Source organism: Rhinopithecus bieti, unplaced genomic scaffold (assembly GCF_001698545.2).
Source record: "Rhinopithecus bieti isolate Rb0 unplaced genomic scaffold, ASM169854v2 scaffold_44774, whole genome shotgun sequence".
Classification (NCBI taxonomy): domain Eukaryota; kingdom Metazoa; phylum Chordata; class Mammalia; order Primates; family Cercopithecidae; genus Rhinopithecus; species Rhinopithecus bieti.
This window is the reverse complement of record NW_016819032.1, coordinates 1,037,800-1,055,286: the sequence shown is the minus strand read 5'-3', so window position 1 is coordinate 1,055,286 and position 17,487 is coordinate 1,037,800. Positions and strand designations below refer to the sequence as shown.

The window sequence follows — 17,487 nt, the reverse complement described above, 5'->3', positions numbered from 1 at the left end:
ATTCAGTAAGTGAAGCCTCCTTGGCCCAAACACAGAAAAATTGGGCTAGGAAAAGTCCAGAACTGTCCCAGTGGCAGCAAAGCTGTGCTAGTTTTCGAACTGTTTAAAGATATTAGTTACAAAATAGATATTGTATTATATGGACTTTAAAAAAAAATCATGCCTGAACAAAAGATTATCAAAAACTAATATATTCTTTCCATTATATATGAAGAACAGAGCATTTGCATTTACTTATATACCTATTTTATTCCTACATTTGTCAGAATTCCTTTCTTTCCATTAAATTCTAGCATGCTATTCTATAATATTATAAACTACAAATAATGTTCTAATTTATTCTTACCTTAACTACACAGAGAATTCCTTCATTGGTTTTGGCATCTGTTACAATTTTAAAATTTCCATTTTCATTGCCCTTTAAAATGGTATAATTAGCTCTCCAATTAGCAGTATTCACTAAGTCCTTATCCTCAACAGTAACTCGTAAAATTTCCATATCAACTGTATTTTCTTCCACTGATGTCACATACTAAAATAATAAAAACAAACAAAAAATTTCATTAGTAACTCTCACAAAAATAGAACACCATGTGAAGTAAATCCCATTCTTCTAATTTCCAAAGTACTATATTTACATGGTGTAACACCCTAGCACTATACAACTTTTAATGTCATTGGAGCACTTCATTTGAAATCACGAGGGCTGGATGGCAATGTGCATTTTTTTTCTTTTCTTTTCTTTTCTTTTTTTTTTTTTGAGATGGAGCCTCACTGTATCGCCCAGCCCGGAGTGCAATGGCTCAATCTCAGCTCACTGCAACCTCCGCCTTTCGCATTCAGCCGATTCTTCAGCCTCAGCCTCCAGAGTAGCTGGGATTACAGGTGCCTGTCACCATGCCCAGCTAATTTTTTGTATTTTCTGTAGAGAGAGGATTTCACCATGTTGGCTAGGCTGGTCTCAAATTCCTGACCTCAGGTGATCCACCCACCTTGGCCTCCCAAAGTGCTGGGATTACAAGCGTGAGCCACTGCGCCAGGCCAGAGATGTGCATATTAAACAATTAAAACTGGTCTATATATTTTTCTTTAATTAATATCATACACTTACAGAAGTACGAGTAAATGTTGGCAAGTTGTCATTTACATCATCAATATTAATGATACAAGTTGAAGTTGTCTGTAGACCAAAATATTGACCATCCATGTCTTGTACTTTTATTTTCAACTGGTATTTGTCAATTAACTGAAAGCAAAAAAAGAATTTAATTATTGGGTGAAAGCACTAACATTATAATTGAAATCTTACTTTACACTCCATAATTTTTTTGCACTAAGAATTTAAGAAGTGCATTATTACATTTCACAGCATTCATGTATTAGAAGAATTTTCTCTCACTAGTAATTTTCTTTTCTTTTCTTTCTTTTTTCTTTTTTTTTTTTGAGACGAAGTCTCACTCTGTTGCCCTGGCTGGAGTGCAGTGGTGCAATCTTGGCTCACTGGAACCTCTGCCTCCTGGGTTCAAGTGAGGCAGGAGAATTACACTAGGAATTTTTAATCAACTTAAGAAAATTGAATAGTTTCTCAAATTTCTAGTGCTATTAACTTACAGAATATAGAATCAGTTGGTTTTGTCTTTATCCAACAGAAAAAGAAGAGCTATTTTGCCATAAGTGCATTTAAAACTGCCTGGTAATTAATCAAAACCTTTATCTCCTAGCCAAAGTACAGCCTTATGTTCAAAAAAATGGATAGCAATGACTCTTATAATAGTCTTTTAATAAAACAATAAAATGAAATTTCTTCCTGCAAAAAATGTAGATTTTACAGGTTTATGCTACATTTATTAAGAGATCATTTAAATTGATATGAAGACAAAGGTCTGGGGCTATGTAGTTTTTTTCTTTCTGTGGAAAATAGAGTCTGGCTCTTAAGGCTTTCAATTTATCAGATATTGTTGAAAACTCATCACTACCTTAAAAAATACTTTTAAACATCTAAAGCATTTAAATATTTTGAAGTGTTTCTCCTTATAACTTTCATTTATCATAAGTGATTGAGATATCAGAGGATTAAAAACAATACAGTAAGAATGCTTTCCGGACTGAGCATTAGGAGACTTGGGTTCTATTTCCAGCTCCACAAATAAGAGACACAATCTTGGGCAATTGGAAAATTCACTTTGTCTAGGTTTCTTCTTCTATAAGATGGTAATGCTTACCTTTCCTACCTAGTTTATCTCTTTTCATAAGACAAAATAGTATGTGAAAATCTATCCTCACCTACCTAGAATGTTCACCCTTCTCTTACAAAGATTCTTCACTTAATTCCATCACCTCTGAAACTTTCTTTTCCTCAGGCATTATCTAAAATAAAACCAAATTTTCTCTTGATCTTCCTGCTTTTTACACACATAATTTTCCAAATTTACTCCTCCCTCACAACCAATCACATGTGTAGACTTGAAAATAATGGCCTTATTTCAACTGAAAATTTTAAAACATCATGCTACTGTACTTTCAAGAAGGAATACATATTTTGTTTTAGTGAACTAAAATTTATTGGAAATAATTAACTGGCTAATGAAACAAGGAAATGAAGTTTGATACCCTAAGTATTGTGCTATCTTCAGATGGAAGAGAAATTCTGATGTTTAAAGGGACTAAAAGGTTGTAGGCAACTGAAGAAAACCGGCATCCTGAGGTCAAAAAGTTACCAGAGAGCACCACTGGGTAAACTCCTTCATTGGACAAGTGTTTTCAACTGATTCTTTCAGAAGAATCTATTCAAAGAAAAGCACTTCTGTGGTTGTTTGGTTTGGGAGCTGAACAAGCTGTTGAGTTGTTCCCCGGCTCCCCCCATAGAACATTGTTTCACATAGACATCTATGGCTATTCAGACTATAGTTTTATGAAGGCATTTTGTGAAACATAAAGTTAATCTGTCACTTCAGGGAAAACAACTATTTGTTGCCAATGATAAATTGGAGTTTTCAAACAAAAACGAGAATCTTGGAAAACCTTTATCAACCAATGTGATATCAATGGGAGTAAAGAGGTAATCTTTTTCATATTATTTAATGGAATGTGTCAATATTTGGAAGCTCTGCATTACTTAATGAACCAATATTTTCCAAATGACCAATGCACAATATAGAATGATATATTGGTAAAATGGTCACTCACAGCGTAAGATAGAGCAATGGATTTTAATGTAATAAAGTACAAAAGGCCATTGGTGAGGCTTCAGAGTCCACATTACCAAAAACATTTAGGAAACTAGCTACTCCTTGACAAGTTTTCATGTAGTATCAAAGAATAATATCCACAATGATCTGTAATTACCATTAAAATACTCCTCTCTTTTCTAATTTTATATCATGTCAGATTGCCTTTATGTATGCTTCAGCTAAAACTACATATTGTAACAGACTAAATGCAGAAGGAGATATGAGAATCCACCTGTCTTCAGCAAAATATTAAAAACATTTGGGAAAATGCATAACAATGCCACTCTTCCCACTAAATTGTACTATTTTGGAAAATGTACTTATTTTGTAGGTACAAAAGAAAACAAGTGTAACAATTTTACTGCTATAAGAATTTTAACTGTTAACATGTAATTAATTTATTGCTATTTTTAATATTTAACTTAATGTATAATTTAGACTTTCCTTAGTTTTAAGCATTAATCAGGTAATATAGATAAATACAGCTAGATAAATAAAAGATCTTTGGGATTTTCAACAATATTCAATATTGTTAAGGGATCTTGAGACCAAAGCTTTTGAGAACCACTACCCTAATCCATGAGGGATAGAGGAAGGAAGAGAAAATTAATCTGAAGATTTAAGATTTAAGAATCAAATAAAATACCTGATAAACATCTATTACTGTATTTTAAGATTAAGGATTATAAATATAGTAAATAAGGATACAGAAATTACTATAAGAATTTAGATGAATAATGCTTCATGGAGGAGGTAATAGTTGAATAACTAAGTGAATGAATTACTAAACTAGGGTATTGCAGTAGAAAGAGACAGAATATAGATACGAAACAATCTAGGAGGTAAAAACATGCTTTGGGAAGTGATGTGATTCAGGTGGGCCAAGAGACATCAAATACAATTTGGAGATCGTGACTCCAAGGTGACAATAGAAAATGATTAATAGAGAAAAAATATATAAATGTCTTTTTAACTAGAAAACATAGAAAGGAAAATATGTTTAGAAGAAAGAAGGCAAGTTAAATTTTAGATTTATTACATCTTAGGTACCTGTCAGACATCCAAATCAAGATTTCTAGCAGTTGATTGAAAATGGGAAACCAGAGATTAGAGAGCCATAAACTGTCTTTTCATCTATGTAAGTGGTAGAATGTAGATGAGATTGTTGGAAAGATGATAACAAATTTCTACATATATTTAAAAGATTCACTTTTCATATTTGACATTTTGTTTTAATACTGTAAATACATTTATATTAGGAAATTTGATGGTATGAAACATATAATTCAGAAAAGAATGAATTAGCAGTTCAAAACCAGCATACTCCAAGGTTATTTAGTGATCTCTATTAACATACATAAAATAATAATGTTTCTAAAACAAGATTCACAACATACTTTTCAAAAACACATCTACAGGAGTTATACAGGTACTATTGAATAGCCACGTCATAATCAGGTTTTATTAATGTTTACGTTACCTCTCTGTCTAGCTGAGATGATGTTGTGGTGATCACACCTGTAGTTGGATGCATAGAAAATAGGGTGGGTGATGGTGGGACCTGCCCAATGATGGAGTACTTCAGGCGTGTGTGCATCGTGTCAGGCTCATCTTTGTCAGTTGCACACACTTGTCCCACAGTAGTGCCTACAGAAGAAAAGTCCTTTTTAATCTCCAAAACATTCGCATGTTCTATGATCCCTTTATTTCATTCCTCTTCACCCATCTCAAAAAAGCTCTGGACCACATTATTACATAGCAAAGTCATCGCTTTTATAAATTTGCAGACCTCTCCATACAGTATCACTTCCTTTCAAATATTCTGGCATACTAGCATTTTCAAATTGGGTGATCATATTCATATTTACTGTATTTAATGTATGATTTTATAAATGTTGATACTATCCCTCCATGTATTTTCAGACTAAACAATTCTGATTATTCTATAACCTTTCTCTGTTAGTAAGCCTGTGCTTAGACTGATCATAGGAGTCAGTTTTCTCTAAAACTGCATGGTTCACTTAAACCTTTCTAGAGAAGGTCTCCAAAACTGCATTCTGACTTTTAGCTAAAACGGACCACTTTCACAGGACTGAGAAAACGCTTGTATTATTCTCAGTGACTTTAATAATCATGCCCAGAACACTGGCAATCATTTAATCCTAGAGAACATCCATGCATATCTTTAAGACTACATCTCCAGTTAGTGAAAGACTTATTCTTTTTGGGCAATGTTCTCTTACATCCATCCTTCCACAGGACAATAGCATAACATTTATTAACTCCTATTTGATAGACACTGTGCTTGGCATTCGCTGTGTATTGAGCTTCACTTAATCTTCATAACAATCTGGCATACTGATAACCCATTTTACAGATGAAGAAATTAGACTTGCCAAGATTAGGAAATTTGCCCAGGGTCACATAGCTAGTGAAACGCAGAGTAAAATTCCACCCAGAGTCCATTATTCTTGCCGCTGGGATATGCTGCTTCCCAATGGACATAGTGAAACTAAATGTATGAATTGAAACACAGTTAATTTGCCATATATTGTTTAAGGAGATACTCACCCACTCTGCAATTTTCAAAAATTGTAAAAGTATAAGTTTCTTCTGTAAAAATTGGGTAGTTATCATTTTCATCCTCTATTTTGATTATTAGGGGCAATGGAAGTTCTGGAGTATACCCATCTGGAGTTGTTGCAAAAGCAATTATCTGTGAAAAGAGTAAAATAAGGAGAAAAATGAAAATAATCTTTTAAAATGAGGTGTGCTTCAAATTCACTTTGGCTTTAATTTGGAGACTGCTCAGAATTACAGTGTGAGTCTCACCATTTGTTATTGTTTTGGGATATGGATATAATTTTAATGCCAAAGAGGTGCCTAATTTCATGATTTAATATAGCATTTTATGTTTAAATTTACCTGTTTAAATTTATCAAAGATAATTTTAGTTTCTTCATTATTACTATGCTGTTGTTCATGAGTGTAACAATTTTTACTGTTATTTTCCCAAACAGCCTTGAAGACTTTTTTGTTTTGCTTTGTTTGAAAGGTTCAGGTGCATGGATTTTAAATACAACTTTCTGGATCCTTCTGAACTTGGGATCCTGTAGGATTACAAATTCTCCAGGTACAGTTAACTGGGATCTTATCCTATTTTCTACTAATGAGGACTTTAGGCATATCAATGGTTACATTTGGGTAAGTCTTTTCAAAAGAATTTTTAATTTAAAAAGTGTGAATCAGAAATGAAGCAAATGAATGGTGGTAAATTGTGGTGGAATACAGTTTAATTTTTTTGTTTTTACAATATGAATTTCAATACCAATTTTCTCATAACAGCTATCATAAAAAGGCCAGAACATCCTAGGTACTTAGAAGGCCAGGCCATGGCAATTCTAAACCTAAATACTTTATTCAAAGTTTGCCTATCTTATTTGATTAATTTGTTCTTCTAATGAATAATTAATTCATCCAAAATAGAAATAAAATAATTAAAACCGACTTAAGCAAAATGACCAAGTCCTGTTGGGAAATCAAACCAGCATTAGGTTAAATTATTTCATATTAACTTGCTTTCCAGCAAAGGAAGTTAACCAGATGATTAAAGGACTGAATAAGCTTAGGTAAGCACTGTCACACTCCCTACCTGCTCCCCATAAACTAACGTTCTCCCTTTGCCAAGGTACTGAGGTTTACTTAATGACTGAACCTCATTTACCTCCTATGGTATCACCATACTATAAAGAGGTTCACAGATCTTTGTGTGCCAACTAAGTAACTGTTCTTGGCTGGGCACGGTGGCTCAGGCCTGTAACCCCAGCATTTTGGGAGGCCGACATGGGCAGATCACCTGAGGTCAAGAGTTTGAGACCAGCCTGGCCAACAAGGTGAAACCCCATCTCTACTAAAAATACAAACAGTTAGCTGGGCATCATCGCGCACGCCTGTGATCCCAGCTACTTGAGAGGCTAAGGTGGGAGGATCACTTGAACCCAGGAGCCAGAGATTGCAGTGAGCAGAGATTATACTACTGCACTTCAGCCTAGGCGTCTAAACCAGACTCTGTCTCAAAAAAAAAAAAAAAAAAAAAAAAAAATGTACTTCAAAGTGATACTTTTGTGGGGGAAAAAATAAATGGTAAAACCATAATACCAGGAACAATCTAATGGAATGTAATATTATTTATTCTGTGAAAATATTTTTTGTTTCAAGTCAATTCTGTGCTATTAGGGAGTAGCCAGAGCATTGGTGACAAACTCAGAAAACAGAAAAGGTTAAATGAATTGCAAATGAGAGACAAAATGGCCAAGCATCATCATTACTAATACAATACACACGCAGGCACCTGTAGTCCCAGCTACTCGGGAGGCTGAGGCAGGAGAATGGCGTGAACCCAGGAGGCAGAGCTTGCAAGTGAGCTGAGATCGCACCACTGCACTCCAGCCTAGGGGACAGAGCAAGACTCCGTCTCAAAAAAAAAAAAAAAAAAAAAAAATACAGTACACACATTTTAGACTTTACCTCAAAAGACTCATACTGCTCACGATCTACAGGACGAGTACAATACAAGTTTCCAGTGTCTCTCTCCACATAAAATAAATTCCGAGGTTCTTGGTCAACTCCAGGACCTCTTATGGAGTAGTATATGGTATAGTTTTGGGCTGTGTCAGATTGAACCTAGAAAGTAGATAATATATACATGAGACAAATCTTTACTTCAGCAGAACTTTCATCTATATATTTATGAAATCTCATTGCCATTTTATTAGTTTAAATAACTGCCCTTATTATTATTATGTATAAACAACAACAACAAAAAAAAAACAGAGTAAGAAAGTCCAATTGAGAAATTTTAAGAGCAAGGCATGAGTAAAATAATGTAGTGCATCTTAGTTCTCCAGAATAACTAAGGGAATATTTGACAGGATAGATGGTGTCTATACATGGAAAAAACACTTGAGACTTTCACTGTCTTAGAAAACAAAGTATTCTGAGCATGGAAAATTATTCTGTTGTCAATGTTTTAAAAAACTGAGTTTTTATTATATGTAACATAACATTTAAGAACAGAGCTTAAAGTGTACTGTCTGCAGGGCAAAAATGTGGACAATAACTTCCTTAATGAGTTTTTTGTTCTTTGCCAACATCTTCCTTACAGGAACTGAGTGAAAAAAAAAAAAATATGAGTGAGAATAGAAATGGAATAATATTTTGGAATGTGTAATATTCTGATCTTTGATTCAAAAAGCAAATTTCCTCCAAGCTGTGTTCATCCACTCAGTAACATCCTGACTATCTTTATATCAGGATAACAGACACAACTGTTTTCTAACAATTTCTCAATTTTAATATGCTCTTCTCTCAGCTGTATTAAACTTGTTGGCGGGGTATAAAAAGGATTCTCCCTTGCTATGTCAAGAACTGAGGGAAAATAAACCAAAGTCATAGACTGAATGTAGTAGCCACTAGTAGTGGAAGAAGACAAGAAGGCTTGCTGGAGTTTCTACTGAAAATTTTAAAAAGACAGAGAAAAAGAGCCAGGCATGTTTGGCTCATGCCTGTAATCCTAGCATTTTGGGAGGTTGAGACAGGAAAATCATTTCAGCCTAGAAGTTCAAAACCAGCCTAAGCAATATAGTGAGATCTCATCACTACAAAAAAAAAAAAAAAAAAAAAGAGAGAGAGAGAGAAAGAAAGAAATGTGGATCCAGTGTGATTTCAGATGTAGATTCAAGAACAAGAAATAGAAAGATAGAAGGGCCTATGTGTCTTCCTCCTTCGTGGCATTTGGACTTTCATCCAATTTTCTCCTTCATTATGAAAGAGAGTTTTGGGTTTTCTAGGCTATTCCTAGGCTTGGCGATACCCTTGCTGATACGATAATTCATTAAGGAACCATGTGTTTGAGTGCTACAGTTTTATGATGGCCTTTGCAAGCTGAACAAAAGTATATGCAAGTATAAAGAGATATATTTATACCCTTATATGGAAACATATTATACATGTACTCATTCACTCATATATTTATACACAACTATTATAAATAACTTCATACTCAGTGTCATAATGGTAAGAGATGGAAACTACAGACTTCCACAGCAGAAAGAAAGAAAACTGTACCTGTTGAAGGAAAAGTGGAAAAGGACCCAAGGAGTTTTCGAGCATTGAACAGGGAATGGGAGCCCATCTTCTCTTGGCGCGCCTTAGAACTGTTTCTTTAGTTTGTCTTTTCTTTAGGACCTCAATTCATAAGACAGGAAAAACAATAAAGTCAATGACTACTTTATTCTCAAACATTAAACAATGACACATCTTTCTCCTCTCATGAGGATTAGCTGGGGAGGGGTGAGACCATGGGAGTGTTTGAAAACCAAACTAAACATCAACACTGCGAAAAGATAATGAAGAAGTAACTGTCCTAACTGTTATCACAACAATCCTCTTGGGAAAATGATTTGGTGGAAATATGGAAGAAAGAGAGATGGAACTGGAAGCCTAGAAGCAAAACTGAAAAAAAAATTACTGTTGCCACACTGCCATGCAAAAACAGGGGAGAGAGATATGCAAAGAAAATATATAAGTGTGTATGTGCCCTTCTAAATTTAGCACAAGCAACTTCCACTCACCAGCAACTAGGCAGAGCCAGGGAACCAACAGAGAGATCTGTGTCAGAATGAGGAGAGAAACACGGTGACAACTCTCAAACTGCTGCAGTGAGGAATGGCTAATGGTTGAATAAAAGTTATTTTGATCTTGGGTGTCACAACACAATAGCATGCATGTGGTCCAAACCTCCTCCTAAAATAATCATCATGTTTTAAGACCACAGATTATGCTAAAATGAATGCAAAAAAAAAAAAAATCTTTTCTTTCTTTATCCAGAGTTTCAAAACTTGTTGTTAGAAATCCATTCTATGGTAAAGCTAAAAAAAAATGCTGCTTTGTGTCTAATCTCATGTTCCCATGCTGTACCTTATCCCAATTTCTCATTTTATGTCCCAAAAGAAAAGGAATGACAACCCGAATGAACCATGTTGCACAGCCCTTTTCCTTTTAAACACTGTGAAGCTGCCTCATGGTTTTCATTCTTTTTGAAGCCAAACTATACCATATCCTTTCTGATTTCATATCTTCCCCGGTAATGTTGATTATATCTGAAGAAAAGACATCATTTCTTCATTTATGTAGCCTTGTATACCTTTGTTTGATGCTCCAAAAAGACAAATATTTTCTTCTTTTCTTGGTTCTCAGTGTTGGAAAGTAATATGGTAAAACTTCTCTTCTCCGAGGACAATAGAACAGTATTTGTTGTATAGACTGAACCATCTTCCAAAATTTGGAAGTCAGGATCACTTGAATGAATTAGATTTGCAGCTGTAAAGCACTCTTTCAGGTTAACTGTAGAAAATATGCACAGCAATCATTTTTAAAGTAAAACATAGGATATAGTTTTAACAGTAATGTATGCATGTGGGGAGGGCCAAAAACTTAAAATTAATTATACTGGCACTTGTAAATTTTTGCAAGGACACATAAAACTGTATGGTGTATTAAGTTGTGCTTAAACGCTTACATCACTTCTAATACCTACTTAACATTCTCTTAAAGAAGAGACATTTGCTCTGAAGTAAACATATGTGAAGTCCAGTGTTTGAATATTTAAACCAAAACCAAAAAAGTGTTTTCTTTATCAACAGAAATAAGCCATAGAGTAATACCTAAGTACACCTGAAGTTACACAGAATCTAGCAACCTAAAATCGCATTTACTAAACAGAACTATTACTAAATTCTTTACATCTATTGCTAAGCAGTCATCACATTTTATGCTATCATTGGTTTGATCTTTTCTCACAGTTATGTGAAATAATTTAACTGATAAAAATAATATGTGGAAGTAAGTACAATACAGAGTGAAATATTTAAGAATAAAATCCAAAACAATACCTTTAAACTAAAAAAAAAACTTTCAATACTATTTGCCAATTTTTTAGAGGCATGTTAAATGTCTTTATCTTTCCTCTAATGTAAATGTCAATAATTATTACTCAAGTGAAATATTTTTATTAACTTCATATAATCATGTTTTCCAAAAATAACAATATTCCTTCCATTAGAATGACACCACATGTATTACAAATGATAATATACTACGTTAGTTTTATCTACTAGTTCCAGCGGAGTTATCATTCTAAAAATTACACTAATTTTAAAATATCACAGCGAATCAGGATTTATTTTGTGTGTGAGTGTTTTTATTTTATTTTGAGTTCCAGGGTACATGTGCAGGATGTGCAGGTTTGTTACATAGGTAAACACGTGCCACGTTGGTTTGCTACACCTATGAACCCATCATCTAGGTATTAAACCCAGCATGCATTAGCTATTTTTCCTGATGCTCTCACTCTCCCAGAACCCCAAACAAGCCCCAGTGTGTGTTGTTCCCCACCCTGTGTCTACATGTTCACATTGCTCAGCTGCCACTTATAAGTGAGAACATGCAGTGTTTGATTTTCTGATCCTGTGTTAGTTTGCTGAGGATGATTGCTTCCAGCTCCATCCACATCCCTGCAAAGGACAAGATCTCGTTCCTTTGTATGGCTGCATAGTATTCCATGGTGTATATTTACCAGAGCAAATCAGGATTTATTACAAATATTAGGGCTTCCTTACCTCTACCAATAAGTTTCTCAGCATCTAGTTTGAAGGGAACATATAATGTCACATTTTTGCAGGCATCACTGGCAAATATTAAAATCTAAAAAATGAAAAAAATCAAATATTATGCATAAAAGAAACCTTTAATGTGTATATCATTTATATAAATTATAAATTTATATATTTTATACATATAAAGGATTGTAATACTTTATATAAATATTAATTACATTACATATTGATTTGACTACACTAAATACTATTTTTAAAAACTTATATTAAATGAGAAATCCATCAATTAGTTGTCTTGTTGTTATTATGTCGTACTCTCACTTATGGCGAGGGATATACACAGGATATACTAGGTAAGCTATTGGGCGAGCTAATCATGGGCAGGTTGTCATACACATTCTAGATCTTAGGATAATTCAGGATATATGACCATATTTTGAGTGTAACGGTCTAGGGTCTGCTACCCTCATGCCTCACGTTTGGTCAGCTGGTACCCACCCATCCACTGGATCTCTATCATGTAGCAGCCATATACATATAGGCATACGGGGAGCGATCGTGCTCAAATGCGCGGGAAGACCCACAAAGGTGGTAGTTCAAGTATACACCCCAAGAACTCCCTCCTCCAGCCTCTATCTACCGAAAATGGTTAGCCCAGCGCGGCCGGGTGTATGAGTTCCCCTTCCCGTGTCCAAGTGATCTCATGTTCAATTCCCACCTATGAGTGGAGAACATGTGGGTGTCTGGTTTCTGCTCATTTTTTTTTCTGCGATAGTTTGCCTGAGAAAGATGGTTTCCAGCTGCATCCATGCTCCCTACAAAGGACACAAACTCATCCCTTTTCATGGCTGCGTAGTATTCCATGGTGTATATGTGCCACATTTTCTTAATCCAGTCTGTCACTGATGGACATTTGGGTTGATTCCAAGTCCTTGCTATTGTGAATAGTGCTGGAATAAACATACGTGTGCATGTGTCTTTATAGCAGCATGATTTATAATCCTTTGGGTATATACCCAGTAATGGGATGGCTGGGTCATATGGTATTTCTAGTTCTATAATTATATGTGATTTCTGTAATTATAAATCACTTTATATAATTATCAATCATTTTATATAATTATCAAAATTAAAACATTTTGGAGAAAGAAATCAGGACAAAAGTATATCAAGGGGAAGAATAAAACAACATACTGAGTTCTAGCTTCCTCCTGCAAAAAGCTTGTAAACTCAAACAATTATGTATGCTCTTCAGCTTTGTTTCCTATACTGTAAAACGGATGTAATAATAACTTCACTGATTAGTTCAGTGCATACAGTGACGGTCCAACAACAGCCTATGTGAGAGAGTGCTGAAAACTATCAGGAAGGCAGCATAGGTATATCCATAGGAAAGAGAAAACCAAATTTACTGAGGCAGCAAACTGTTTCAATACATTTTTAATTGCCTATGAGATATGATACCAAATCAATAATATACCAAATAAAAAGTCAATGCTTTTAAAGACAAACATTAACTTATTGCCATGAAGTGATGATGGGGAGTATTTATGTGTTACTCCACACGATAGGCACATAACTTTGAAATATACAATTATTTTGAAGGTGTATCTTCTCATAAATAAAAGTTAAGTTCATTTTACAAAATAATTTACTTAAATTTTTTTAATGATTTAGTGATTCATGGTGAACCAAGTCCAATGCAACATATACATAAACACACTGAAATTTAATTCTGTTCTGACTGAAACTTTACAATGGATGTTTCTCAAAGATTCACATTCTTTTTTTCTAGTTTTACAAACATCTTTGACCAAAAGCAAGACAGTTAACTAGCATTTACACTGTTACTTACAAAGTTTATAAACATTAACTAAAATCATCAAAATTTGGATGGAAATGTTTATTTTTAATATATATTAAAGACTCTTTAATTATCCAGTTTTAATTACACTTGAAGGATTGAATAAAGCAGAGGTTGGGTTTCATTTGAAGTGTTGGGATAGACACAATAAAGACATTCATTTTGAACTGGAAATTAAATGATATGAAGAATTTTCACTGGCTGCATAGCCAAGAGAGAATAGGAGTAGAATCAGATGATTCTGAAGATTCCAGCTAAAGGTGATTGGAAGAATACATTCACTTATTCATTCAACCAGCATTTACTGGTTGCTTACTAAGTGCTAAACACATTCAATGGCGAGAGCAGTGAACAAAGCCAAGTCCTTGCCTCACAAAGATTACATGATAATAAGCAAAAGAAATACACAAATGCACAAATGTCACACAATGCCAAGGCAGCAAGAGATAAATGTCATGACAAAAATAAAGCAGGGAGAGAGGGTAACAACAAGAATACCTGAGTGTATATGAAGTGAGGAACTAGGAAAGAGTCTTCCAGGTGGGGCAAGAACCAGAGTAAAGATCCTGGAAGGAGACTTGTGTATTGCAGGAACAAGGTGGTCACAGTAGCAGAGCACAGTGAGGGAAAAGTGATAGGAGAAGAAAACAAAAGGACAGTCAAGGGCATATGATGTAGGGTCTAAAAGGTCATGGTAAGGAGTACAGATTTTGTTCTGAATGCAAAGAGAGGCAACAGCATGATGAAGCTGTGGAGTGGCGTAAACTGATATTTATACAGAATAACTCTACTAGTTATGTGGAAAATAGGTTGTAGAAGAGTAAGAGTGGAAGCCAGGAGACTGATGGGGAGACTACAGCAGGAATCTAAGACTGGGGTAATGGTTACTTGGGCTAAGGTAATAATGATGGAGAAGATGAGAAAGGGTTGGATTACGACAATTCTTTGAATAACAGTATCTTGGACATCCATCCATTCATGCATGAATTCAACAAATACTTATTGAATGTGTATTATGTACCACATACAGAGCAGTAAACATGGTCCTCATGAAACATTCAGTCTAAGAGTAAGACATATTTGTAATTTCAACAAAGTAAGACGAATGTAATGATAAGGAAGTACAGAGAGCTACAGGAGAGCAGAGGGAATAGTGATGTCTAAAAGCCGGGTGAGGTCACCTGAAGAGTGGCTACAAGTGAGACAGGCTAAGAGGAGACAGAGCTTAAATGTTGCAAACAAAAGAACAGCATATGTGAAGGCCCAGAGATGGCACAGACCTGAAGAAGAAATCTGGAATGGTTGATATGTGTACCAGAGCGGGGGCAGAAGTTTAACATGGGCTCAAAGAAGTGGGTGTGGGCCAAATTTTGAATGGCATTAGCAAAGCACATGGATCTTTTTTCCCAATGATAATAAGAAACAAAGACTTACTTTAAGCAAACAAATTAAGTAAGCAGCTTTATATTTGAATGTGATAGATCTGTCCAATGTGGAGAATGGAAATAACTGTCATTTCCAACAATAACAGGTTAGGTAATTAAGAAAAATCTATGCCAAAACTAATTAAAAAATGATGCATAACATTTTTCGAACATCCTAAAGCATCAAAGAGCTACTAAAATAGCAAGCAACTGCTAGGCCAAAACTGAAGATGAAGCTGGAACACAAAGTGGTAAGAGGAACTCAGGAACAACTTCTGATCTGCAAAGATTTGACTCTGCTTTGTTGGCCTCTGGAGAGGAGAATGAAATCAAAGCACAGGGCCCACCTAAGATCTAAGAGGATCCACTCCACATTAATCTGGGACCCTAATGCTAAATCCTCATTACAAATTTGAGCCAGAAGTAAACTGGCCCTTGCGTGGATCTGTGATCCACACTCACATCTTTTGCTTGGTCCAGAAACTTCAAGCCATGAATTTAAAGAAGGCTTGACATGTGATCACCATCACAGATGCAGAAAGGCACTTGACCAAATTCAATAACCATTTTTATTTTTTTAGTCTCAAAAAATAAGAATTGATAAGTACTTTTGCAATGTGATCTTTATAAATTATAACACAATACAAATGGGAAAGCACTAGAAGCAATCCAATTAAACTCAGAAACAACAGGCTTTCCAAGGTCACCATATGTAGTTTACATTATATTAAAGGTATATTTGCAAGAGAAGGATATTAGATAGGAAGATGTAAAAAAAAAAAAAATCTCTGCATTTGGTATGACTGTTTACCTGGAAAACCCAAGCAAATCAACCAATACATTACTATAAAACAAGAAGAGACTTAAGTAAGGAAGCAGAAATAACCATGAAAACATGGCAATCATTCGTCTTCATACCTATAAACAAAACCAGTCAGATAATATAAGAAATCATTTTCCACTTTGGGAGGCCGAGGCGGGAGGATCACGAGGTCAGGAGATAGAGACCATCCTGGCTAACACGGTAAAACCCTGTCTCTACTAAAAATCCCTATACAAAAAAAAAATTAGCCAGGCCTGGTGGCGGGCACCTGTAGTCCCAGCTACTCGGGAGGCTGAGGCAGGAGAACGGTGTGAACCTGGAAGGTGGAGCTTGCAGTGAACAGAGATCGTGCCACTGCACTCTAGCCTGGGCAACAGAGCAAGACTCAGTCTCAAAAAAAAAAAAAGAAATCATTTTCAAAAGCAATTAAAAGTTGAAATGCCAAGTAGTAAATTTAACAAGAAACATGTAAAGCCTATTTGAAGGAAACCTGAAAACATTTCTGCAGGGCAGAAAAGTACACTTGCAGAAAAGAAAGACAAAATCAATAGCATATCTATATCAATTCTTACTAAGTTAAATTACAAACTCTTGATACCAATAAAAACCTCCATAAAATTTTCTCTGGAACTAAACAAGCTGATTTAAAAAGCCATAAGGAAAAAATAAAAAATTAAGATAGGAAAATTATTTTTTGAAAAGCAATGAAAGGCTGTCAGCCCTAGCAGATATTATAAATCATAGAATCTCAACAATTAAATGAATATGGTCCTGGCATATGAATAGAATGATCTTTGAAGCACAGGCATTAGAAAAGAGGCAAAACAATTTGTATTTGCGCTATGTATGACTGCATAAAGTCCCGAAAAGTTGTAACCTTTTATTACACCCACCAGTAATTGATGAGTCAACCACATTCTTGCCTACATAGCATGTTGTTGAACTTTTGGGTGTTTGCCAAGTGTGAAATGGCATTTCAATGTAATTTTTATTCATATTCTATTATGAGTGAGGTTGACATATTTTTATAACTTAAGAGCCATTTTACTACTTTATGGATACTGTTACATCCATGTTGCACGTTTCCTTCTTGAGTTACAAGAGCTCTTTATGTATTAGATTAACCTTTTAAATATGACTTGTGAATATTTTTTCCAGTTTATCAATCACCTTTTGACTTTGCTTGTGGTGTTTTGGTTGGTTAGAGTTGTTTTCTGGCCATGAAGAAGTATGTATATATGTACTCTCATATAATTTTCTCAATTGTAATAAATTGGCTTTCGAAATCTAAGTCATAACTAGGCCTCGTGGGCTCCAAATTTATATAACAATTTATTATGTTTTCTTCTATTACCTGTAGGGAATCATATTTTACATTTAAATCTTTCATCTCTGGAATTTTCTGTGGTGTTCTGAATGAAGCATAGATTCAATTTATCTTTACACCTACATATATATATATATATATATA

The 17,487-nt window shown here is 34.7% G+C and overlaps 1 protein-coding gene across 3 annotated transcripts in view; it reads right to left on the bottom strand.

Moving 5' to 3' along the window:
- DSC2 (desmocollin 2) overlaps positions 1-17,487 on the bottom strand; it is a 38,105-nt gene that overhangs the window by 14,354 nt on the left and 6,264 nt on the right. For 2 of the 3 annotated variants that reach the window (XM_017858056.1, XM_017858054.1), the window contains exons 2-9: positions 11,909-11,993; positions 10,435-10,634; positions 9,357-9,476; positions 7,758-7,913; positions 5,802-5,946; positions 4,711-4,877; positions 1,112-1,246; positions 347-532 (exon numbers count right to left, since the gene is read on the bottom strand). In XM_017858056.1, the coding sequence (XP_017713545.1) occupies positions 347-532; positions 1,112-1,246; positions 4,711-4,877; positions 5,802-5,946; positions 7,758-7,913; positions 9,357-9,476; positions 10,435-10,634; positions 11,909-11,993 (1,194 nt within the window). The remainder of the gene's footprint in view (positions 1-346; positions 533-1,111; positions 1,247-4,710; positions 4,878-5,801; positions 5,947-7,757; positions 7,914-9,356; positions 9,477-10,434; positions 10,635-11,908; positions 11,994-17,487) is intronic. The other variant, XM_017858055.1, reaches the window with a different exon arrangement.